This window comes from Macrotis lagotis, chromosome 6, assembly GCF_037893015.1.
Source record: "Macrotis lagotis isolate mMagLag1 chromosome 6, bilby.v1.9.chrom.fasta, whole genome shotgun sequence".
Classification (NCBI taxonomy): Eukaryota; Metazoa; Chordata; class Mammalia; order Peramelemorphia; family Peramelidae; genus Macrotis; species Macrotis lagotis.
Genome location: NC_133663.1, coordinates 19860001 through 19885063, shown reverse-complemented (window position 1 = coordinate 19885063; position 25063 = coordinate 19860001). Strand labels below are relative to the sequence as shown.

At 40.0% G+C, this 25063-nt stretch overlaps 1 protein-coding gene across 1 annotated transcript in view; it reads left to right on the top strand.

Annotated features, from left to right (window-relative positions):
- LOC141490685 (uncharacterized) overlaps positions 1-25063 on the top strand; it is a 62117-nt gene extending 37054 nt beyond the window's left edge. The window contains exons 11-16 of the mRNA XM_074190837.1: positions 4270-4404; positions 7651-7789; positions 12622-12675; positions 12945-13025; positions 19745-20011; positions 23642-25063. Coding sequence (XP_074046938.1) covers positions 4270-4404; positions 7651-7789; positions 12622-12675; positions 12945-13025; positions 19745-20011; positions 23642-23661 — 696 coding nt within the window. The 3' untranslated portion in view covers positions 23662-25063. The remainder of the gene's footprint in view (positions 1-4269; positions 4405-7650; positions 7790-12621; positions 12676-12944; positions 13026-19744; positions 20012-23641) is intronic.

The window sequence follows — 25063 nt, the reverse complement described above, 5'->3', positions numbered from 1 at the left end:
ATACTGTCCATCTCCCTTCAGTTCACATTAAATTGGAGACATCCCCTAAATTGGTTTACATAAAAAAAATAGCAGCTGTGGGCCCTCCTCTCTCTGTCCCTTCAGCAGGATGAGTAAGCTCTTTGTGGTGCTGCTGATTGTGGAGTGCAGAGTGGAAGGTGTGCCTCTTCCTGGACTCAACTTGGCTATTATTCTTGGGTGCTATTCAGATAGTAGGTGCATATATGGGAAGAATGGAAACAGAAAATATGAGCTGTAGTGTCTTGTAAATCACTCTCTGTAGCCAGTATTTATTGAAAGCTGCCTGTGTGGGAATGCTGTGCCAGGCTTTTACTCAGGTTAGTTGAACAGTTTTTTTCTGTAGTTTTAGTGCTGAATATATTCTTTTCCTTTCTCCTACTCAGAGGGCCATCCCTTCTAACAAGGATTAAAAAATGGGGAAAATAGGGAAAACAGTTTAGAAAATTTATCAATAATAGTTCAGTTCAGTTGGGTTTGAGAGTGACATTGACTACTCCTTGTCGATGGCATCATATTTGAGAGAGTCTTCCCAAAATTTGTTCATGTATCTCTATAAAGTGGGGAGGGGAGGGGGGTGGGTTTGCTCAGTTCTTTAGGGCTTGAGTTCCTCATTCTTATTTCAAACATTCAGTGTCATTTGGTTGATCCATTCCATTTACATGATTCTAGTCACATACATTTTTTCCTAATTCTGCTCATCTTACTTTGCCTTAGTTCATATTAATCTTCCTATGCTTCTCTGAATCCCTCTTATTTATTGTTTCTTTTTTTTTGGAATAGATTTTTATTCCTGTCTTTTGCCTTTGAATCATGTAGGTTTCCCCTTGTATCATTCACAGAGAACCATTCCTTTTCACAGCAACAAAAGTTAAGAAGGGGGAAAAGCAATTCAGCAAAACTGATCAGCATTATTGAAAGAAACCTGATGGTAGATACACCCTTCGGGACCAAGGTTGTTTTTTATAGTTTTCCAGTATTTTTGTGGTTCTTGTTCTTTCTGTTAACATTGTTATAATCATCATGATTATCATTTTCCTTTCTCTGTTAGGTCACTTTGTATCAGTTCATTAAGTCTTTCCTTTTCTCTTTGTCATTTTTTTTATAGCACCAGAAGATCCTGTTACATTCATTTGTCAACCTTGGTGTAGCTAGTCTCCGATCAGTGGTCATCTACTTTGTTTCCAGTTTTTGCCTCTACAGAAAGTGTTGCCAGGAACCTCTTGATACACATGTATACTTCTGTCTTTAAGCTCCTAGAAGTCTGTATTTTTAGAGACTTTTTTTAAAAGCATAATTCCAAATTGCTTTCCAAAATGGTGACTCATTTCTTGTCCCCTCCACTGCCTACTTTTCCACAGCCCCTCTCCATCTTTGTTGGTTTGGTGAGTGATTTGCCAATATCTATTTATTAAATATTCACTGCCAGGTCATGAGGCATAGGCCCTCGTTCATCACCCAACTTTTGTCTTTTTAATTTCTAAATTAAATATTGAAAGCCAACCTTACTTTTTGTGACATCTGAAGTAAGAGTAGGAAATAATGATTTGACTAAAAAATGCCCCAAAATACAAACGATCTTTCTCCCCCAAACCAGGTGATTTGGGCTCCAAAGGAGGCTTCTCTTTTCTGACCCAGTCAGCAGTTAAAAATATTTTAAAAAATTTGTCAGGAGATTGTTTATTTAAAAAATCCTACAAAATCTTTTAAAAATCTCAGTAGTTTGAATGAAATGGGAACTCCGTTGGATTAATGAGAGATCTGAATTAGAGAAGTTTTTTCTTAAAATGTGTCTTTGAGTATCATGTAATATAACTATAAGGCTGTCTCTGAAGAAGAGAACAACTTCTGTCCTTTGGAAAGGGTGTATGTGACATTGCATGTTCTGACAAACTCTTGGCCATCAACTGATGGCCAACTCTAATATTCTTGATTTTGTATTCTAATGATAATGGTAATAACTGACATTTATATTGTGCTTGAAAGTTTGCAGATCCCCTCACAAATACCATCTTGTTTGATCTTTCCAACAATCCTAGGGGAAGGGGGCTGTTATTATCTCTATTTTTTTTACAGTTGAGGAAATCGAGGCAGATTAGCAGTTAAGTGAGGAAGGGAAGAGGAGGAATATATTTGAAAATTAAGGTGATATGAATGCAAAAAGGTAACAACAGCAGTTTTTAAACGAAAATGATTTAGTATATATTTATGAAAAATAGAACAAAGAAAGAGCATGGTTTCATTATTTTCAAGTTGGATTTAGCACTCCCTAGTGTTTCTTTGCTGACCAGGTAATAGCCCTCTCAGATTACCCCCCTCCTACTCTTATCTTTTATGGCTCTCTTATTTATACCTTATGTCCCCTTCTGAACACATATAACTGGAGGGAGGCCCCCCCTTTTTGTTGTTTTACGTCTCTTAATATTAAATTTCCTTAGAATGCCTAGATCCTTAGTAAAAAAAGCTAGGCTACCCAACTCACCCTTTGGCATTAGGGCTGTCCATTACCATATAAAGGATTACCATGCTAGAGATGTTAATAAACTTTTCTTTCCCCTTTCAAGCAGCTTAGCAAACTCTGCCTAATTATCTTCATAGTGATTTACTCAGGGAATCTTCCTTTTCTGATAATATAGTTGTATACTGCGATCCTTCCCAGGTAGAAGTCTGAATTCGTTACTTTTGAATGAAGAAGATGTTTTCCTAATTATTAACCAAGGAAACTAAAGGAAATGAGTTTTTTTAAAACCAACCAAAGAAAGTTTTGATGAAGTTGAGGTAAGGAGAAGAGGCCCTATGAAAGGCCTGGTTTTTTCAAAGGAAGAAAATACATTGAGGAAGGAAGTGTTATTTTTGGGTTTTGTGGGTTTTGGGCCCTATTCTTCCTGGGGTGACTTTTCCTGTTTGACAAAGAAGGAGAGGTAACCCTAACCTCTGCACTCAGGAAGTGGCTGGGCGCTAACTCTGGCTCCAAAGCTGCCCCACTGTGACCTTGAACCACTTCCTCATTTGTAATCTTGGAATAATCCTCTTATCCATTTTCCCTACCTCCACATACATAGGTAGGTGACATAGTGAATAGAGTTTCCACCCTGAAATCAGGAAGGTCTGAGTTCAAATGTGACCTTAGTCACTGAATTCTGTTTTCCTCAGTTTCCTCATCTATAAAGTAAGCTGGAGAAGGAAATGACAAATAGTATCTTGACCAAGAAAACACAGAGAAAAACATGGAGAGTCAGGCATGACTAAAAGTACTCAACAATGGCCATCCCGAAACCCTTCGGTCCTTCTGTTAGGAATGACTGGAAAACACAATGAGAGATCAATTCCTGAAATAACAGGAGACAGACTCTAGAAACATTTTGTCTGGCACCTGCTATCCTGAGAGAATGCAATAAATAAATACTAATTAGACCCAGGAGCAGTATGACTTTGGAGATACAGGTAGCCAGGCAGTCTGCAAGGGCTGAATGGAAATCTTGCCTCTGATCCATCCTGCCTGTTGGATCCTGGGCCAGTAAGCCCCACAATTCTATCAGGGTTCTAAGCAGTACCTCTTTTTTTTTTTAGTTTTTTGCAAGGCAATGGGGTTAAGTGACTTGCCCAAGGCCACACAGCTAGGTAATTGTTAAGTGTCTGAGGCCAGATTTGAACTCATCCAGTGCCGGTGCTCTATCCACTGTATCACCTAGCCACCCCCTAGGCAGTACCTCTTAAGATAATAAATTGCAAAGAAAGTATTGCTTTGCATTGAAGGGGAAGGGTTAAATCACAGGTCTAGATCAATCAGAATGACCATACCCAATGCTCATTCACTCCATACTCTAGGGAACAAAAACTTTCAAAATACATAGACCTAGGGAAAGAAATCTAAGCCGTGAGGGGAATGGAGGGCACAAATCTTGAGATAAAAGACTGATCCTTCCCTCCTGTCCTGTCTGCTACAGAGCTCTCCCAAAGATACTTGGAGCAAACTAAAGATGAGTTTTCACTCCAAAACTTTTATCTCATTATAGAAATGTCATTTTGTAGATCTTGGTAACAGAATTCTTTCCTTCTCACACATGGACAGCTACCAGTGACTAGTGTCTCTGCTTGAGGGTTCAAGGATCTTCATCTGGGTAGGATATCCCCAGAGAGATCCTGCTTCTTTTTCTGATTTCCTGACAAGAATCAGACTGGTGGGAATACGAGCCCTTTGACTTTACTCCAGTCTCTGAATTCCAGCTAAATTCCTGTTTTCACCTTTAGGATATCGCCAAAGCTGTCAAACACTCTTCCAAGAAGTTCATGAAGATTGACAAGCCTCCCGGGTGCCTGAAACTGTTGGAGAATGGAAAGCGCTATCGCCTGGTCAGTGAACCAGAAGCTGAGATCACCCCAGAGGTTGGTGGTACTTTTGTGTTCCATAAGGCATCTGAAATGAGCAATCTGGATAGGTCACAACTATATATGACTGGACTTTGCAAATAGCCAACTCTTAGAATCAGGAAGATCTCAGTTCAAATCTAGTTTTATTTTATTTTATTTTTTAGGTTTTTGCAAGGCAAATGGGGTTAAGTGACTTGCCCAAGACCACACAGCTAGGTCATTATTAAGTGTCTGAGGCCAGATTTGAACCCAGGTACTCCTGAGTCCAGGGCCAGTGCTCCACTGAGCCACCTAGCTGCCCCTCAGATCTAGTATTAGATACTTACTAGTTAGTATGACTCTGACCAAGGTACTTACTTAGCCTGTTTGCTTCAGTTTTCTCAACTGTAAAATGGGGTAATCGATCCCGTCTCCTGGAATTTTTCTGAGGATCAAATGAGATAACATGTGTACTGCATACTTAGTAATTCGTAAAGCCCTATTGTTGTTGTTGCTACTAGGACAGCAAGATGGAGCAGTGGGTAGAGCACTGGCCTTGCAGTCAGAAGGGTGGGAGCTGGAGTCCAACCTCAGGTACTTGACACTTACTAGCTGTGTGATCTTGGGCAAGTCACTTAACCCTGATTGCCTCACATCCAGTGCCAGTCTCCAGTCGTCCTGATTCCTATCTGGTCACTGGACCAACTGGCTCCAGAGGAGAAAGTGAGGCTGGTGACTTAGCACAGTCCCTCCCACTCAAATCCAATTCATGTGCTTCTCATGGCATCACCTCCCTGACATCATGGTCTCTTTGAGAATGAAGGACAAACACCATCACTATCCCTAATTATTTTGAAGTAACGTTTAAAATGTAGAAAGTGAATTTTAGATTTAATTTGCTTTTTTGTGGCTTTTGTAAAAATCAGCCTACAAGTTTGTATCTCTCCCCTCCCCTTCTCCCTTCCCTATATTGTTAGGATTTGATTTAATTAAGGTCATTTAAAATTGACTTATCTTCTTTTATTTTTTATTTTTTTAATTTATTTTTATTAAAGATATTATTTGAGTTTTACAATTTCCCCCAATCTTACTTCCCTCCTCCCACCCCCCACTGAAAGCACTCTGTCAGTCTTTACTTTGTTTCCATGTTGTACATTGATCCAAATTGGGTGTGATGAGAGAGAAATCATATCCTTAAGGAAGAGACAAAAAGTCTAAGAAATAACAAGATCCGGCAATAAGATATCTGTTTTTTCCCTAAATTAAAGGGAATGGTCCTTGAACTTTGTTCAAACTCCACTGCTCTTTATCTGGATACAGATGGCATTCTCCTTTGCAGACTGCCCAAAATTGTTCCTGATTGTTGCCCTGATGGAATGAGCAAATCGTTCAAGGTTGATCATCACTCCCATATTGCTGTTAGGGTGTACAGTGTTCTTCTGGTTCTGCTCATCTTGGTCAGCATCAGTTCAATCAAATCCCTCCAGGCTTCCCTGAATTCCCATCCCTTCTGGTTTCTAATAGAACACTAGTGTTCCATGACATACATATACCACAGTTTGCTAAGCCATTCCCCAACTGAAGGACATTTACTTGATTTCCAATTCTTTGCCACCACAAACAGGGCTGCTATAAATATTTTTGTACAAGTGATGTTTTTACACTTTTTCATGATCTCTTCAGGGTATAGACCCGGTAGTGGTATTGCTGGGTCAAAGGGTATGCTCAATTTTGTTGCCCTTTGGGTGTAGTTCCAAATTTCTCTCCAGAAAGGTTGGATGAATTCACAGCTCCACCAACAGATTTCCCACAACCCTTCCAACAATGATCATTATCCTTTCTGGTCATATTGGCCAGTCTGAGAGGTGTGAGTTGGTACCTCAGAGAAGCTTTAATTTTCATTTCTCTAATAATTATTTAGAGCATTTTTTCATATGACTATGGATTGCTTTGATCTCCTCATCTGTAAATTGCCTTTGCATGTCCTTTGACCATTTAAAAATTGACTTATCTTCAAATGAATAAACATTGGGGCCATGGCGTGGTGCCTCCATTGCCGATATCAGGAGAACCTGGGTTTGGGACTCTGTCTTTCTGCTTAGTATCCGTAGAACCTTCAGTAAGTCATTTAACTTTTTTGAGCCTCAGTTGCTCCAGTTACAAAATGACAAGTAGCTTTAAATGTGGGTTCTATGGTAAAGTCAGGAGGGTCTGAGGAAGGAAGGAGAAAAAGTAGTTTGTATCTTCTATTGACTGTGCCATTTGACAAAGAATTACTTGGGAAGTGCTCTCTTAGGTTGTTTGCTTCTCTCTTTCCCTTCCTCCCTCTCCAATCCTCAGATTTCTTTATTTCTATAAGTGTTTTTATTTTTTTTTATTTCCTGTGGGTGGCTAGGTGGTGCAGTGGATTGAGCACCGGCCCTGGAGTCAGCCAGTTTCAAATCTGGCCTCAGACACTTAATAATGACCTAGCTCTGTGGCCTTGGGCAAGCCACTTAACCCCATTTGCCTTGCAAAAAAAATCTAAAAAAATGTTTTGTTTTTTTTTATTTCCTAAAGAGCTTTTTGTTCCATTTATTACTACACTACAGTTTGGCCATTCCCTACTCCATGTTCCCCTACTTGGTTTCCAGGGTTTTACTCAACAAAAAAGTGCTACTCAGAATATTTTTGTCTACACTAATGGAACCTTTTGTTTCTTTGACTGGAGGCCTGGAGATCTACAGTCATAACTCTTTGGAAATTTGAGCTTCTAAAGAGGCCCCATGATGGTAACCCTGAGTTTAGGCCACAGGAATTGTTAATATGGTATCTATGATCTAGCTTTGAAAAAATATAGATATATTTCAGTAACAATGTCACACAGTGGGTTTTAGTTCTCTTGTAAGTTTATTGTTTGGAATCCCATATATTTTATTTTATGCATTTTAAATGACTTTGATAAAAGATCCCTAGGGTTTCCCAAACTCCCAAAGTGAGGTCCATGATATAAAATGAAGAACCCTATTGGGAAAGTGACATTTGAAAAGGAATATGACAATTGAATCAATTTTCTCTCATGATGGCAAATTGTTTTCCTGGTGGAAGCAGCAATGCTTAGCTCTACCCATGGGTCTCTCTTCCATTAGCCCTTCCAGCTTTGATCTTAAGCATCTTTTATTAGCTTTGGTAAAATTCACCTTGCCCAACAAGTATTTGTAGCTCCAGGTTTACCGATTTCTCTTTCTTGACATTGACTGTGAATAACTTGATTTTTTTAAAAAAAATTCTTTTCTCTTAAAGGAAATTGAATTTGTTGACGGTTCCCTTCTAAAGCTGAAAAGTTACATAGAAGTCTTTTTGGAACAACCTTTGGAGTTTAAGTTGTCTTTGGTTGAACTGGATTCTGAGGAAATCGTATGGAAAGCAAAGCTCCGAGAATGTGAGTGCTTCTGGTGTTGGATAAGGTTTGCTTTCATATTCTCAAGTGAATTAGTGCTTGTGTTAACCTGAGCTCAAGACCTGGCCTTCCCTAACACAAACTGGCCATGTGATTCTGGGCAAGTCACTTAAGTTCGTAGTGTTCTAGTGGCTTCCAAAAGTTATAAGTTGTAGAAAATCTGCTGACCTGCACTGGTAGAGGCAATTTCCTCAACTGGGAATTCCTTATTCCAGTGAAGTTACAGGCTCTGTCCCTCTTACTGATCTCTCCTTATAATATTTGGAATTCAGATCATTCAATTTGGCTCAGTTCAAAGAGCTTAGTCCCTGAGGCCAGAAATAGGTGTTTGCCTTGAAGATGAGTCGATCTGTTGAGAAAAGGACTGTGAGAAAGTCAGGAACTTCTTGCTGGTATTGGGCACTGGTCAGGTTGGCTAGCTGATTCTTGGTCATCTACAGATTGCATTTGTCGATCCCTGAAGTCCCTTATAATTCTCTATAAATGCAATTTTGAGAAAGCATCCAATTTTTTTCTCAAATCCGTGTGTACAGGATTAAATCCTTCTATGGTACAAAGAACGTTAAGTGATGAGTTAACAAACTCACTGCTTTTCTTGCCCTAGCAAATAGCTTAGTTTTCCACACTACTCAGCCATCACATCTTCATTCATCTAGCAAGTGATTACAATGATATGGAATCTCTCCTTAATTATAAGCAGGAGGCTCTGAATTTGTGCTTCTTTTGTTTTCATTGACATACTTGATGAGCTAATCCACTGAATATTTAGTGATCTCACCTAATCTGTTTAAATGAATTTTATAGTGAAGCCCCCAGGCCCCCTCCCCCTTAAGCTATCGTTGTCAGCCCTTTGATTGTTGGTTCTCTGTGCCTAAAATCTCGGGGAGCTTGTAGTACAGTCTCATGACCTGGATTTTCCCAGGAACACACTTCACACAGGAGAATCCAAACATAGACATTCAGGGGAAGATTGTCCAAGAGATCCTTGGGCTTTGCAGGCCATGCTGCTTTGCCCTGAAGAAGTTAAAGTGGGCACTGTTGCTCTTCCTCCTACCAAGGCATTCATTTCCGCAGCCACTTTACCTATATATGAGTCAGTTTTGGAATTGTGAGTTTACTTGCTTCATCTTACTATTTTCAAGCAACCAGAGTGGGAGAGGGACTGGTAGATAGCACATATAGGAAGTATTGACAGCTGATCCTTTCTGAAGATCATGGAATTGTGTCTTCAATATGGAAATATGAGTTTTCTATTGTTTTTTCTTTCAATTATATGTAAACAAGAATTTTAAACATTTTTTGTTTTGTTTTTGCAAGGCAATGGGGTAAAATGGGGTGTGACTTGCTCAAAGTCACACAGAGGAGTATTAAGTGTCTGAGGTCAGATGTGTTTGAACTCAGGTCCTCCTGACTCCAGGGCTGATGCTCTATCCACTGTGGTACCCAGCTGCCCCAATTTTTTACATTTTTTAAAATTTGAATTCCACGTTCTGTTCTTCTCCCCGCAATCTTCTCCTCCAGAAGGCAAATAATTGGATATATGTGCATATTTGGAGGCAGCTGGGTGGCCTATTGGATATGGGCACTGGGCTTGGAATCAGGATGATTCATATATATGATTTCAAAACCAGCTTCAACTATTTAAATTACTTGTATGATCTTGAACAAATCACTTAACCCTATTTGCCTCAATTTCTTATTTGTAAAAATGAGCTGGAGAAGAAACTGGCAAATCATTCCAGAATCGTTTTCAAGAAAGCTCACTCCAGGGGTGGCTTAGTGGCTTAGTAGATAAAGCACTGGCCCTGGAGTCAGGAGTACCTGGGTTCAAATCCCATCTCAGACACTTGATAATTACCTAGCTGTGTGGCCTTGGGCAAACCACTTAACCCCATTTGCCTTGCAAAAATGTAAAAAAAAAGTTCACTCCAAATGGGAGCCTGAAGAATTGGACAGGATTGAAACAACTCAACAAAAACAGACTAGTATGGTCATGCAGCACATTGGAAATATTGTCATTTTAAGTCTATTTTCCAAACATCAGACTCAAGTATAGAGTCAAATCTCATCAGAATTTAGAGCTAGAGAGGCCATGGAGTTCATCATTAGTCCAAGCTGAGTCGAAGGGAAGTGAAGACTTGCCCGAGGTCATACAGGTAGTTTCAGAAATTGAATTCAGAGTCAGGTCCTCTGACACTAGAGTCAGTCAGTTTATAATTTGGGGCTTTTCTATTCTATAGGTTAGTGATATTAGTCATGAGGGATTCTCTTCTATTTTTGCAAACAACTCATTTGACTAATTATACACATGATATCCAGGCAGTTTCAAAAGTCTTAGTGCAGTTTGCTTTTTTTAAAAATGGCACTAAGTAAGAGAAGTGACAGTCCTGAGTGTCTTCCTCAAAAATATCTGGAGATGAAAAAAAGATGTATCTGGAAATAGCTACTACTGCGTGATCCTGGCTTCCAAATAGCCAGTGATAGGGCTGCCTCCACTTCATGTGGTGACCTAAGTCCTCCCCACCAATCTATCCCTTGAAGAGATGTTAGCTGTCCGTGCTTGAATTTGAAGATAGGCAATACCTACGTGAATCCTTTTGGTCATCCTGGAAAGGGATTAAAGTGCCAAGTCCCTTCTACTGAAAATTTCTGTTTGAAATGACGGACAAGTAGACCTTGTTCCTTGATGGTCCAGCCTTTTGAATTCTCGTCTTTCCAAGGCATTTCAGGGATTTCAGTATCTGAATGAGGTCTTTTTTCTGTTCCCAGTTGTATAAATTGAAATGGTAAGCCGAATTGTACCATTTAGAAAAGGTATTTGTCAGCAATAAAGTTTGTTACCAGCCTCAAAAAAAATGGAACTAAGACTTTTGGAACAGAGTGTGGTGTGTGTGTGTGTGTGTGTGTGTGTGTGTGTGTGCATATAATGGACACCATATACATGTCCATGCCCATATCTGCACAAATACTTACATGGGGAGACACTACATCTTCTTTTAAGTCCTTGTGTGATTTCTTTCTTTTTGAATATTGCGGATGACCAACGCACCCCTACATTATTTTGCTTATAGAAAAGGTTATTTTAACTGTCGGGACGCTCCTCAGCCCTTCACTTTCCCAGTTGTCGTTTGTTTACATCGATGAGAAACTGGATGGGGGGGCGGGGCATGGCTGCGGATCTTCAGTTTTATTTCCTCCGGAGACTTTGATGAAGGTGAAGTCAGGAGGAAGGGCCGCCAGCCTGTCTCCGGATTCTTGAAACTGGAAATGAAGGAAGAAGCCCATTCCTCAGTACGGCCTTCTCAGTCTGAGAGGTGGATCTTTCCAATCCTAAATAGACCAGAGAAATGTATTGTTTTCCTGTTAGCCTAGGGTTTGCATGAGTAAATAGGTCATAGAATACATGACCATTTATCATGCAATGTCATGCCTATGGAGATTACATGCATGGACCTGTAGAAAAATAGCACCAATTATCTGAGGAAGAATGATGAAATGTCATTCCTCATTCAATCGCTAAAGGCTTTTAAGTTTTGGGGAGATAGACATAGAGGGACCTCGGAGAAGAAAATTTCTTAATGGTGAGAACAGTCGCCATCCCATTCTTTTTGTCCAAAGTCAAGCTGTTCAAAGGGCGTGGCCAATCGGTAACAATGGACCCAGAGAAAAGGGTATAAGTTTAAGCTTGGATTGAAATCAAATTGTCTGTCCAGTTCCATGTTGAGAGGCAAAAACGATTTTGGGATTATGGCTTTCCATGGAATAAGGGAGTTGGTTTTCAGGGAAGTTTTGAGGAAGGAAAACAGTCTTAGAAGAGTTGTTCCAAAAGCTGTTCCCCATCTTAGTTCCAGATCCCGAACTAAGCTACCATATTGTGTCCTTGCCCTGTAGGAAGGGGCCTCATCAGGGAAGCAGATTAGGAGTGGGAATTGTGCCAGTGGGTACTGGGTGACTGACTGCTGAGAAGCAATTGATAAGCTTCTGGAAAATAAGAGCAGCTTATTTCAAGTAAAGCACACCGTTTAAGAACTACATGAAGGGGCGGCTAGGTGGCGTAGTGGATAGAGCACCGGCCTTGGAGTCAGGAGGACCTGGGTTCAAATCCGGCCTCAGACACTTCATAATGACCTAGCTGTGTGGCCTTGGGCAAGCCACTTAACCCCATTTGCCTTGCAAAAACAAAACAAAGCAACAACAACAAAAAACAAAAAAAAGAACTACATGAAGTATCAGTTCCAGAGACCAGGCTGGAAAGTGTGGTCTAAGATTTGTGGGTAAGGGCAGTTTGCTGGCACAGTGGATAGAGTACCAGCTCTGGAGTCAGGAGGACCTGAGTTCAAATGCAGCCTCACATAGTTAATAATTGCTTAGCTATGTGACCTTGGGCAGGTCACTTAACCCTATGGCCTTAAATAAATAAAATTAAAAAAAAAGATTTGAGGGTGACAGGTCCAAAATCAAAGAGAAGTCCATAGAGAACTAGATGAGGAAAATGGCACAAGGGATGAATAGGATGCTTACAATAACTCAGTTTCATTCAATAGCCACTGAGGAAGGACAGAACACTGTCATAGCTTGCTGCTTCCTGTAGAGAATCAGTCCAAGGCCAGCTGTGGGTGAGATAAACCCCTTAATAGAAAGCTAGTAGTGGGTTTCCTGGATATCCTGCCTACAAACCAGTACAAGCAAATCAAGCCCAGATTCTTCTTCTCTTGGGAGAATATAATTACTTCCATTCCCCCACTTCCCCAGCTCCTCTCCTAAATACCTTTTATTTCCCTTCCAAAGATATTTATCTTTGAATGTTTTAACAGATGACTGGATCCAACATGATCAGAACCAGAATATTCAGAAAAACAGCACAAACCGTAAGTTACCAGGATTGGCATTTATGGGGCATGGCATGCTAAACAAACCCAGATCCATAGATTTATACCCATTCTGCCATCTTACACAACTTTTTTTTATCTACTGCCCTAATTTTAAGGCATTTGAAAGATCTATTGAGTTGGTGCTGGGAGGGGATGGGAGAGGGGAACAAATTACAGGACTAAAACAGAAAGTGTTTTGCATTTTGGAAGGAAGGGCTGAAGATAAAACAAGGAAGTTAAGGTCATTTGTTTTCTCCCTTCTTTAGTTAACAGAAGAAGGAAAATAAGTGACAGTTTACCTGAAAAGGAGATTTACACGAAAAGAATAAAGCAAGTCGATCCTTCAGGTATGGGAAACACTTTTGTTTGGTTTCACTAATTGTGTTCACACCAGTGATTTAACCCTTCTCCCTGCCTGGCATTTCTCTCTCCCTCTCTGGCTGCCCTTCCTGCTTCTGCCTCAGTAACCTTCCTAAAACACTGAGCTGATTGTGTTCTCCCTCTGGACAAAACCCATCAGCGCCTCCCACAGCCATCCTATTTCCTGGCTCTGAAGAAAGTCTGAACTCTTCACTTGTGATTCTAGGCCCTCCACAAGATGGCCCCAGTTTGCCTGGCATCCCCAAGCCTGGCCTTCTTGCCAAAGAGAGGCCCTTGACCACTCCCTTCTCCTGCTTCTGTGTCTGCCCATCTCAAATGGCACCTGTTTCAGGAAACCTTTCATTCTCCAATCTTCCCCAATCTCCAAAGTATGTATCTCTCTCTCTGTCTCTCTCTCTGTCTCTCTCTCTTACTTTTTCTTTTTCTTACTCTCTCTCAGTATATGTCTCTCCCTCTCCCACCACCTACTCCAAACTCCCCACTTTGAGGTCCCCAAGCTTTTTTTCTTAGGATCTCTCTTGTTCAGTAATTTTTTAGTCATGTCAAAAGCTTCATGATCCCATTTGGGATTTTCTTGGCAAAGACATGGGAGTGGTTTGCCATTTCTCTCTTTAGCTCATTTTATAGTTGAGGAAACTGAGGTACACAGGGTTAAGTGACTTGCCTAGGGTGTAACAGCTAATAATTGAGGGTAGATTTGAACACAGGAAGCTAAATCTTCCTGACTCCAGGTCTGGCACTTTGTGTATTATGGTGCCACCTAGTGGCGCACCTGACCAAATGTTTTTATGTGTCATAGTTCCTTAGATACATCTTTTCCTGAGTAGACTCTTGAGTCTCTTGTGTAAAAGGGACTTTTTTTTTTTTTTTATCATTTTAACAAATAATTCAAGATGTATGAGATGCAGGTCTAGGGAGTGATGTGCTGAGAAATATTTAACCATTGGCTCTCCCCCATCCCTCCAAATATGTACTTAACTTATTTAAAAGTTTATCTGCATTATTTACATTTTTCTTTCCTTTTTCTTTTTCTTTTTGATTTTTGCAAGGCAAATGGGGTTAAGTGGCTTGCCCAAGGCCACACAGCTAGGTCATTATGAAGTATCTGAGATCAGATTTGAACTCAGGTCCTCCTGACTCCAGGGCCAGTGTTCTATTCACTGTGCCACCTAGCTGCCCCTCCATTTACGTTTTTCTAACAATTTCTTAAATATAGACAATAAAAAACCCAAATCAAGCCCTGATTAGTAGCAACTACTGATATCTGAGGTGTAAATGCTCATTCTTGCAGAGCCTAATCTGGACCCTGGAATTAGAAAGCTTAAAATGAACTCATGCTTGTCTTCAAGGAGCTTCTGTCCAACTTTGCATCCTTATATAAATTTTTAGGAGGAAGATGGTTTTATTTACTAATCAAAATATGAATAATATTTTCAAAACAATTCATCAGTCAGGTGACTTGCCTTTCTGGGACAGCACAGCACAGTTCAAGAAACCATTGTCTACTCCTTTGAAAAAATGTGTCTGTGAATTCAGAACGCTTGACTTATACATCTGAGGACTTTTCTCTAACTTTCTGAATATCTGTTTATTTGAATTAATGTTCTTAATACCTAAAGTATCTCAAAAAAGTCTAAAAATGGATTAACAAAATCAATTGTTAACCAGGCAACTAAAGCCTGGTTAATTTCTTTCTAATTTCTATCTAAATTTATTGGTAAAACGTCACTCAAGCAAAAGTCATTTTCCCTCCTCTCCCCCCTTTGGGGGATTTTGGAAGTTAGAAATTACCCCCCAATAGGTATAAATATAATATTTAATATTAACATTTTATTTTATTAATTTAAATTAATATTAATAATGAAATAAGGTTTTAAAATTATTAGTATAGATATGTGAATTATTTTCAGTTTTGTAGTTACTTTCTCAGTTTGGCACATCAGTGTTTTAGAACCAGAAGGGAGCCTGGAACCTATCCATTCCAACTCTGGCATTCAACAGGGGAGGAAACAGCTCATGTTCTTCCCATTTAGAGGGTCAGAAAACTGATGTATAGAGGTGATGAGACTTTCATAAGGTCACGTAGATGAAAAGTGGAGGATCTGGGTCTTGAACCCAGGGCTTTGTGGTTCAGTGAGAACAATCCTGGTTGGGTGTAACTGGGTTCAAATTCCGGCTTTGGTGCCTCAGGGTGACCTCTCCAGGCTTCATTATTGTTATCTGTAAAGTGAGAGGTGGTTTGGGCTAGGTGGGCTCCCAGCTTTACATCAGAGATTTGGGCTCTGATTCCATGGCCAGGAAGCATGGGGCACAGTACATGTAGAGAAAGCCTTCAGATCATAAAAGATTGGCTTAAAATGCCATCTTTGCCATATATTGGCTGATGCCCCTGGGCAAATCACTTACTGGCTGGTGATCCTCTTTTAAAAACTATAGAGTTAGTATTAGCTACAGTGTTAGAAAGGGTTCTTCTGGGAGACCTCCAATAGGAAAGTCACTGATCTTACATACAGACACAGACACACATACAGATATTGTTCTAAAAAGCTTCAGTGCAATTTTAAGTAATTAAAGGTTAAGATTGCATTAACAGTTTTGGCATACTCTCGATAGGTATATATGTTCACAGGTGTCTATGTCTGGGGATAGGTATATTTATGTGCAGGTATATCCCTATATATATACAAAATTATGATTTTAGTGATTGAGGTAGCTGTCACAGAATGAATGAATCTCTTTCTACTAATGTTGGAGGGCAAGGAGAGAGAGAGAGAGAGAGAGAGAGAGAGAGAGAGAGAGAGAGAGAGATTATATATAGTATACATATAAGTGAAAGTGATTTTTCACTAGTAGTATTAGAATCAAATTTTTTAATAGATTTTGATTTGTTATAGCCTATAATCGAGAGAGCCAGCCCTTATAAAGGGAGAGGGAAAGGAAAAAACTCCCAAATCCCAAATCTTCCCCCAACCCCACCCTGATGTTCTCAGCAATAGTCCTTACTTCTGCAAAGGCTTAGACAGGAGGCAGATTTTCATTCCCCTTCTTTGAGGACCTCCTTGATCTTATGGACTAATGTTGCTTGGAACATTCTTTTTTGTTTGTTTGTTTTGATCATTCTTGAAAATGTCCCAGATTGAAAATGAGTTCTCTTGGTGGGAATTAAGGAGCCGCTAGAGGGCACTGTGTCATCTGTTATAGCTCATCTTTTCAAAGCTTTGACCAAGAGGCAGCTTGGGGGCAGGCAGATGCCCATTTTCCTTCCCAGCTTCAGTTCCCATCGGGATAGTTTTCTGCAAGAGATCAGTGACAGGGAGGATCTGGTCTTGTTTCTCTTTATGCTGCACCCCCAAGGAATCCCCTGGTTACAAATCGAGGTTTTGGAAGGTGACGTTCCAAATATCCTTGGGCTACTAAGTCACCTAGTAGGTACTCTTTGCTGGGCACTGGGGTAAATTCTGGGAATATTAATAAAAAATGAGTATCTGACAGCAATGATGATGTTTCCCTCCTTCATAGAACGATGGCTCTCTCCAAATCAAGTCTTATTCTTTTTGGTGTTGTGGATCCCTTTGGCAGCAGAGAGCGCTCAAGGCTATGGGTCCCTTCTTGGAGTAATGTGTAGAATAAAATATGGAGAGTTATAAAATGATACTATAGTTATTGAAATATTAAAAAAATGAGCTTTAGGACTCCAGTGTAGGCCTGTTAATGCGCCCCTCTAATTAGATGGAGTGGGTGACTTCTCAGCAGGCTGGTTGGCTGGCTGACCTACTCTGGACTTGTAGAGTGAGTTTATTTTGGTCACATCTTGCTTTGTGGTTTCCATGAGTATCCAAGAAATTGCTCATGTTGTGTTTTTGTGGTTCAGCCCTTTCAGTCATAGCCAACTCTTCATGACCCCATTTGTCTCTTGGCAGAGAAACTGGGGTGGTTTGCCATTTCCTTCTCCAGCTGATTTTGCAGATGAGGAAACTGAGGCAAAAGGAGATAGCTTTAAATGACTTGCTCAGAGTCAGACAATTAGGCTAGATCTGACCTCAGAGGGGTCTTCTTGACTCCAGGCGCCACCTAGCTGCCAAAGCCGGGAAGACCCAGTTCAAATTCTACCTTAGCTTCTTTCTATTTCTGGGCCTTGGACAAGTCATTCATCTTCCTTGAGACTGTTCATTAATTTAAAAAATACAATTTAAAAAATTTAAAAAATGGATGATACTAATAGTACCCACTTCACAGGGTTATTATGATAATCAAATGGAATATCTATTATATGTATTTATTACGCAAGGTAAAGGTATGATATAATACCCATGTAACATATGATATACATATAATACAAGATTGAACTCCTGTGTTGCATGTGTGATGTGCAGCACAATGTAAGATAGATAATACAGCATGTGATCCGTGTAAAGCACTATATTGGGTTTTACCAATATAAAATGAGCTATTGCTCTGAATGATTTTCCCTAATCTCCTCCTCACTGTATAGACCACCATGCCATAGTATCTCAATTTTATTGGATCCTAAATCTGAAACTGGAAGAGGCTTCAGGTGGCCATTCAGGTCAATTCCCTCATTTTGCAAATGGGAAAACTGAGATTCATGGGAGTTAAATGACTTTACCAGTGACAGTAATCATCAGAGGAAGCATTTGAACCTAAGTCCTCTGATTCTAGAATACTTTTCACTAGCACGTACTGTCTCTGGAGTTTCATTTCATTTGATCATTCTTTCAAGATCTCTAGGAAATTTCTATAGTCTTCTAAGGTGGTAATACTATTTTTAGGAATATAAAGGATGCCATGATTATTTTCCTGTGAATTCTCACCTTCTTCCAAAGGTAGATCTTCTTTTATTATGGAAATACGTTTTGCCAATGGTCTGGGGGAGACAAGGACTCAGCGGGGCTAATGCCTCCGTAGAAGAGTGGTGTACCTAGAAAGAGGAAGCTGGACTTGCTTAGGGAGAAAAGGGCATAGAGAAGACTTTTCTTTGTAGCTCACTCTTATTTTTTCAAATCAAGGAATCTAATCCAAATGGAAAGAATGATTTTAGTGACTGTCATCATCCCTGGAGAATCTGGGGTTCTTTTTTCATCATGATGTTACTGGACAGGCACAGTGTCATGAGAATGTGTTGCAGTACATCCCTGATCTGCTGCTTTTTCTCCATTCTCTTTCCCCTTGACCTCTTGACTGCCTTTGACACTGTCAGTCCTTTTTTCCCCCCGGATACTTTCTTTTCTCTGCGTTTATGGAACATCCCCCCCTCCCCCTCCACTTTCTCCTTCTCCTTCCCCAATCCTTCCTGTCCTTCTTTATCTGCCCCCTTTGGTAGACGCTCCTCCAGATCACGCCTTCTATGACAGGTGCCCCTGGCCTGAGCCTTCTTCTCTTCTCCTTCTACACTGTTTTACTTCACGATCTCATTGACACCTATAGATGTAATTACCATCTCTGTGCTGATGATTTTAAAGTCCACCTTTCCCATTCCAGTCTCTCTGCTGCTCCTCAGACGTCTCAAACTGGATGTCCAGTAGACATCTTCAACTCAGCCTGTCCAAAGGGAACTTAGTAACTTTCCTCCTTGTCTCCCCACCTTCCCTTTTACTGTAGAGGGCAGTCTCATCTTTGCAGTCCCTCAGGCTCCCAGTCATCCTGGACTCCTCATTTCCAAGCAGTTGCCAAGGTCTGTTGATTTTACTTCTGCACCATCTCTGGTGGTTGTCACCTGTGCAGCATCTCCCCAATATGTCGCCTTCTCTCCTCTGATATTGCCCCCACTCTGGTAAAGACTCTCCTTACCTAGACTATTGCAACCACTCCTGGGGGGGGGATCTGCCTGCTTCAGTCTCTTCCCCCTTTCAGCCCATCCTCCATCCAGTCACTAAAGTGATCACTCCCTCACCTACTCATAAACTCCAATGGCTCTCTGTTGCCTGTTGGATCAACTCCAAGATGCTCTGCTTGACATTCCAAGCCCCCTTTGTTTTTTTTTTAGTTTAGTTTTTTTTTTTTGCAAAGCAAACGGGGTTAAGCGGCTTGCCCAAGGCCACACAGCTAGGTCATTATTAAGTGTCTGAGACCAGATTTGAACCCAGGTACTCCTGACTCCAGGGCTGGTCCTTTATCCACTATGCCACCTAGCCACCCCTTTGCCACCTAGCCACCCCTCCAAACCTCCTTTGACCTTCTGGGTCTTATCACTTGCTCTTCCCTCTACGCTGTTTAATCCAGTGACACTGATTGACTTCTACTCTGTTCCACAAACAAGGAGCTCCATCTTTCAGTTCTAGGCATTCCCTGAACTCTCCCCCTCCCCTGCTCTGCCCCAACCTCCCTGGCTTCCTTTAAGTTCCAATTAAAATTTCATCTTCTGCAGCCTTCTTCAACTTCTCTCAATTCCAGGGGTTTTCCTCTGTTAATTGTTGCTATTAATCTTACATTAACTTGCTTTGTCTATATTCATTTGTTTTTGTCTCCTTGATTAGATGGTAAGCAGGGCAAGGACAGACTTTTCACTTTCCTTCTATCCTCAGCACTTGGCACAGTGCCTGGCTCATAGTAGGCACTTAGTAAATGTTTATTGACTTTTTGGGGGAGTCTGTGTTCATTACATAAATAGTTATAAGTGATCAAACTGGAGTCAGAACCAGTTGCTAACAGTCTCCTCTGTTTTTAGAACCCATCAAGGAGGTGTTATCAGATAAGCAATTGATGACTCTGGCTAAGAAATTTGGGAAGGAGTGGATCCAACTTGGCATTGCCAACTTGGGATTAGAAATTGCTGACATTGATGCTATTCAGGAAAAGTATGAAGACATTACAGTTTGCAAGTTCAGAATGCTGAAGAAATGGCAAGAGAGGGAACGGAATAATGCGACAGCCAAGAATCTGTACAACTGCTTGGAAAGTGATGCTTCTGTGGAGGTCCATGAGATCCTGAAAGGTATGTGAGAAAGATTCAGGAATTATAGTTATTCCTGCATCATAGTGAGGGTGAGGGGCACGGTGCCCCTCGGATCTGGAAAATTCACATAAAATTTTTTGGCCTTCCCTTTATACCAGAGAAGTCTGAATTATTATAGTATAAAAAGATAAGATATAACAATATTATATATCATACATTTTATGCATTTCTGAGTTTCTAAATTTACGCATCACCCGTGGCTTCCTCAAAATTCCCCCCCAAATTCCCATTTAATTTCTTATACTCATCTGCCATATATTGAAACTGAGATGGGGAAAGAGTGACGTGGAAGGCAAATCTTCCCCATCATTGTACTTTGATCCAACTAAACACTGTACAATTGTCCTTTATTCCCAGGTTATACACACACACACACACACACACACACACACCCATATTAGTATTGTTTACACTAATTCTCCTGGTCTATAGATTACAAAGTTGGTTTCTAAACCTTATGAAGTTCCATCCTAATCCCCTTTTCATAGAAAAATTCTCATGCCCCGCCCTTTCTTTTCATTAAAAATATCTACTTTCCTCACTTTCTGGATTTCTCTACCTCACTGCCCACTGGCTGTGGTCCTCTCTGCTGATTGTCCCTGGTCTGGACCATCATTTCATGAGGCTCCCAGACTGTGCTCTCACTTCATTCTTGGGAATACCCTTCACACTCAGGCCTTTTCTACCAGCCTTATCTTTTTCAGTGTTGTCTTCTCCCATTAGAATGTAAAACTCCTTGAGGTTATAGATTGCCTTTTTTGCTTATTTTGGTAACCTCAGCATGTATCACAGCTGACCAAAAGTAAATGCTTAATAAATATTCTGTCTATTCGCTCATCATTTATTCTACTAAATACTACTATAACAAACTTCAAACTATAAATGTCAATATTTATTGATAAAATCCTTTATACTTTTCATGTTTTCTGTCTATAAAGATAATAACCATATTAATAACATTGAGTAGAACTATATTAATATTAATGAGAAGAATAAGTTATGACACAGAGTATTTCAAAACTAATGTTGGTGTCATGGATCCTGCTGATTCCGTTTCAGCTTATAAGGGAGATCAATCTACAGGCTTTTTAACAGCCAGAGCAGAATACCTCATCATATTTGTCCCTGAAAAATAATCTCTTTGTCAATTCTAGACACACAAAAATAATGTGATAATTGTTGCTATAGAAGCTGTTGCCTAGATGGTCAGTGAACTCTTCTGTTTCATTTGCTGGGTAGATAGTTGTAAAACTTTGGAAGCATGACTTTTGTTTTGTAAATGTATTTTCTTTGCCCAATGATTTTATGACCATAGAAAGAAAGGAGATAATGGGGGAAAAGTAGTATAATGAGGCAGGGTGCCAGCAGGAACGTATGGGTCAGTCCTATGACCCTTGAACAAGACTTCTTCATTAGGGGTTTTGACACCAGGGCTTTACAAAAGAGAACATAGACACACATGTACACATGTAACCATACGTAAACATTTTAATTCAGTGTCATGGTTTTCTGTGTTTTAAATATTTAAGCATATTAATCTGAGAAAATGTCCACATGTTTCCCCAGACAGACTGCCAAAATAGTCCAGGATAACAAAAAAGGTCTTGTATTGTTGTCTCCCCATTATGCATTCATCATCTTCTCCCTGAGTCGCAGAATAAAACGTTTAGATTATTACTTTGTGACATCCAGCTATACCAAAAAGCACTGCTCCCCTCGCTTAGTATTTTTTGAGTTACATTAGGAAACCAAAAAACATGTTTCAGGATTGTGTAGTGGACACTAGGTGGCTCCTTCTGTAATTTCTTTCATCTTTGTTGCGTTGGATAAAGTTCCGTGTTCCCCAAATTCCATCACCACCAGATTATTCTGATGTTTGATGCCCAAGGATGAAATAAGAAAATGATGAACCATATAGTTCTAATTTCATAACCCAAGGGGATGGGTTTGGGATTTGAAATTTTAAATAATTTCCCTTTCTTTTCCTCCCAAAACATCCATTCTGAATTAGGTATGTGTGTACAGATATGTATAGTATCTCATTTTTTCTTTTTTTCTTTCTCCCTGTGAGTTCTTCAGCAAAAGGTCATATTCTAATAGAGAGACTTAGCGCTATCTCTTCTGCAAGTTAGTAACTAGTCTGGAACACCAATGGGTTGATCCTTGTCTTGGGTTACAAATAGGCTTTTGGGGTTGGGGAGGCACCACGAACTTTAAAAAAAATCTTGGTAATATTGCATTTCAATGCAATCATTTTCCTTTAGAGTCTTTCATATTTTATTTTATGCATTTAAAAGCATGATTTTTAGAAGAGGTCCATATACTTCAGTGAACTGACTACAAGGGATCCACATCTCAAACTTGCTTTAGAAGGTACCTCCATTAATCAATCAGCAAGTATCTAAAGGCTTAGCCCTAGCCTGAAGATACTGAAGATATGCAAACAGGCAAAAACCACCAAAACAATCTCTATCTTCAGGGAACTTCCATGCTAATGGGAGAAATATGTAAATAAAGAATGATACAGAATTGATGGGAGGTTATATTAGAGGAGGGAGGGAGGGAAGCTTCCTGGAGAAAAAGCCTTTACAATGAGTCTTCTAAGAACCCAGAGATGTCAAGAGAAAGAGACCAGGAAGGAGAGCCTTTCAGAATTGGGAACAGCAGGGGCAAATAGGAGATAGAAGATGAAGCGTTAGCTTTGGATCGTATTATTAGCGAAGAATGGTAGCAATGGGTTATTAAAAGTGTGGAGGAGGAGGAGGAGATTGCAAGATGACTGAAAAGGTAAAAGAGGACATTCTGGGAAGAGCCAGATAGAGGACTGTCTTGGTGAGCTTCTTCTTTCTCAGAAAATAACAGACAACTTCCCATTGCAGAGAAGGGGCTGCTGTGTACTCATTAATAGAGGAAGTCCTTCATGGTGAACTCCCACAGATGATCAGGCATTTCAGTCACATTCATTCCCAGATATATCCCCAGTAGCCTCAAACCTTCCCTTGTAGCTAATAAAAAATCACTGGGCAAAATGAGCCAATCCTGGGACCATTTCTCCTGGTGTGTGTCCTGGGGTATTCCCATATGCTCATACCTCTCTGCAGAGAGAAAGGAGACATGTTGAAGGAGGGAAGGACATGGGAAAGAGACCCGGATTGGCCTCTTTACAGTCACTTAGGATTTGATTTCCCATTGCTGTTCTTTTCATTTATAATATTGTTGTTTTCACATATTTATACAAACACATATTTTTCACCTTGTTCTATTTATTTCATCCTGTATCCTGGGCAAGTCACTTAACCCCATTTGCCTCAGTTTCCTCATCTGTCAAATGAACTGGAGAAGGAAATGACAAACCACTCCAGTTTTGTCAAACCACTCCAAGAGTTGGACGTGTATGAAATGTTGGAACAACAAAAACATGTTCACAAAGTTTTCTAGTATTTTATCAAATTCTTCAGTCGATCAGTCAATCAACATTTATTAAGAATCAACTATGTGCTTTGGATATCAGAAGAGACAAAAACAGTCCCTGCCCTCAAAGAGCTCACGATCAGTTGGCAAAGCTATATTTCCTTGCATTGACATGCACATGTCTTTCTTTTCTTGCAGGTTTCTTGGAGCAGATGTGACGCCTTGGAAGAGCACCTTCATAATGGAAACCTCAGGAAGCTTTCTAAAGAGTTCAGGCCATTCCAAGTGTCCATTAGTTGATGCAACTTTGAGACCAGAAGCCAGTGATGAAGCGGTCATGGAGTTTCATGGATATTCCCAGTTTCCTGGTCAAATAAAGCTGAGGAAAAAATGGAAGATAAGCTGGAACAGAAAACTTGAAGAGAGCAGGGAAGGAGGGAAGAGCCTGGAATATTAAAAATATTCTTCCTCTCTTCCTCTGGCACCCTTCTTTCCCCAAATCAATGTAGCATTTGCTTACCTTTTCCATGGTGCTTGGACAATGTTGACCTTTTAGCTTCAGGTAAAACATGATCACTTTTCTTAGGGAAACTGTGAACCAAGATACCTGGTCAGGGATTTGAAGCCTATCAAACTGAGAGTGGGTGTCCTGTTCTTTGTGTTAATCTCACTTAACTTTTCTATTGGCATCAACAACAGATGCACCTTCCTTCTGTTATTTGATACTGAATCTGACTGATGCACCCATACTCATGCACATAAGCATCTGTGCAGTCTTTCATTTGTCCTGGGATTCCTTCTATCCCTGGATAAGTGTATATTACTATGGAACTTCCGTCTTCACCTGTGCCATGGGCTTGATTGGATGACAGACAACCACTATCTTTAAGTTGTTGAGTGACTCAGAGGGAATGGAAAAGAATGGATTCTTTTCTACCTTCATGCCCATGCAAGTGATGAACAAAGACTCAAAACAGTTATGAGATGAGGAATGATTAGGAGGTCCTTGATCTGTATAGAACTGAGAAAAGTGAAGACCGGTGTCAAAAGGACCTCAACAGAAATGAAATACAGCCTTGGATTATGGGTATAATACACTATATGAAAGCTAACACTCTTGTTTGTTCAAAAAACAATTCTTCCTCATGGGCCAAAATTATTTTTAATATTCAGGAATCCATATGGAATCTCTATGAGTTTCTTTTTTATATGTGATATAGGTGGGGGTGGGGGCAGATTTTTTTAAACTACATCAATGGGCTTATTTTTTATTTTGAATTTTTTTACAAGTATATTAAATAGAAATGTTCATTTCAATGACCCTTTGCAGAATGAAATAATGTAATTTCCACCAAATTTTTTGTCAATGCATGGAGAGGGAAAAAAATAAATCTGCTTAGGTACAGAGGTTTTTGTCTTCTTTCCATCTACTTTTATGCTGGTGGGCGACATTGGTGTTTTGGTGTTATTCTCTTGTATTTTTCTCCTGTTATTAATGAGGTACACTTCAGAGGGAGACAGATTTGGAGTCCAGAGAGAACAGTTTAATGATAGTGAACAAAGTCACTTAACTTTCCTGACCCTCAGATAATAAGCCTTATTGAGATCTGTGATTTCATT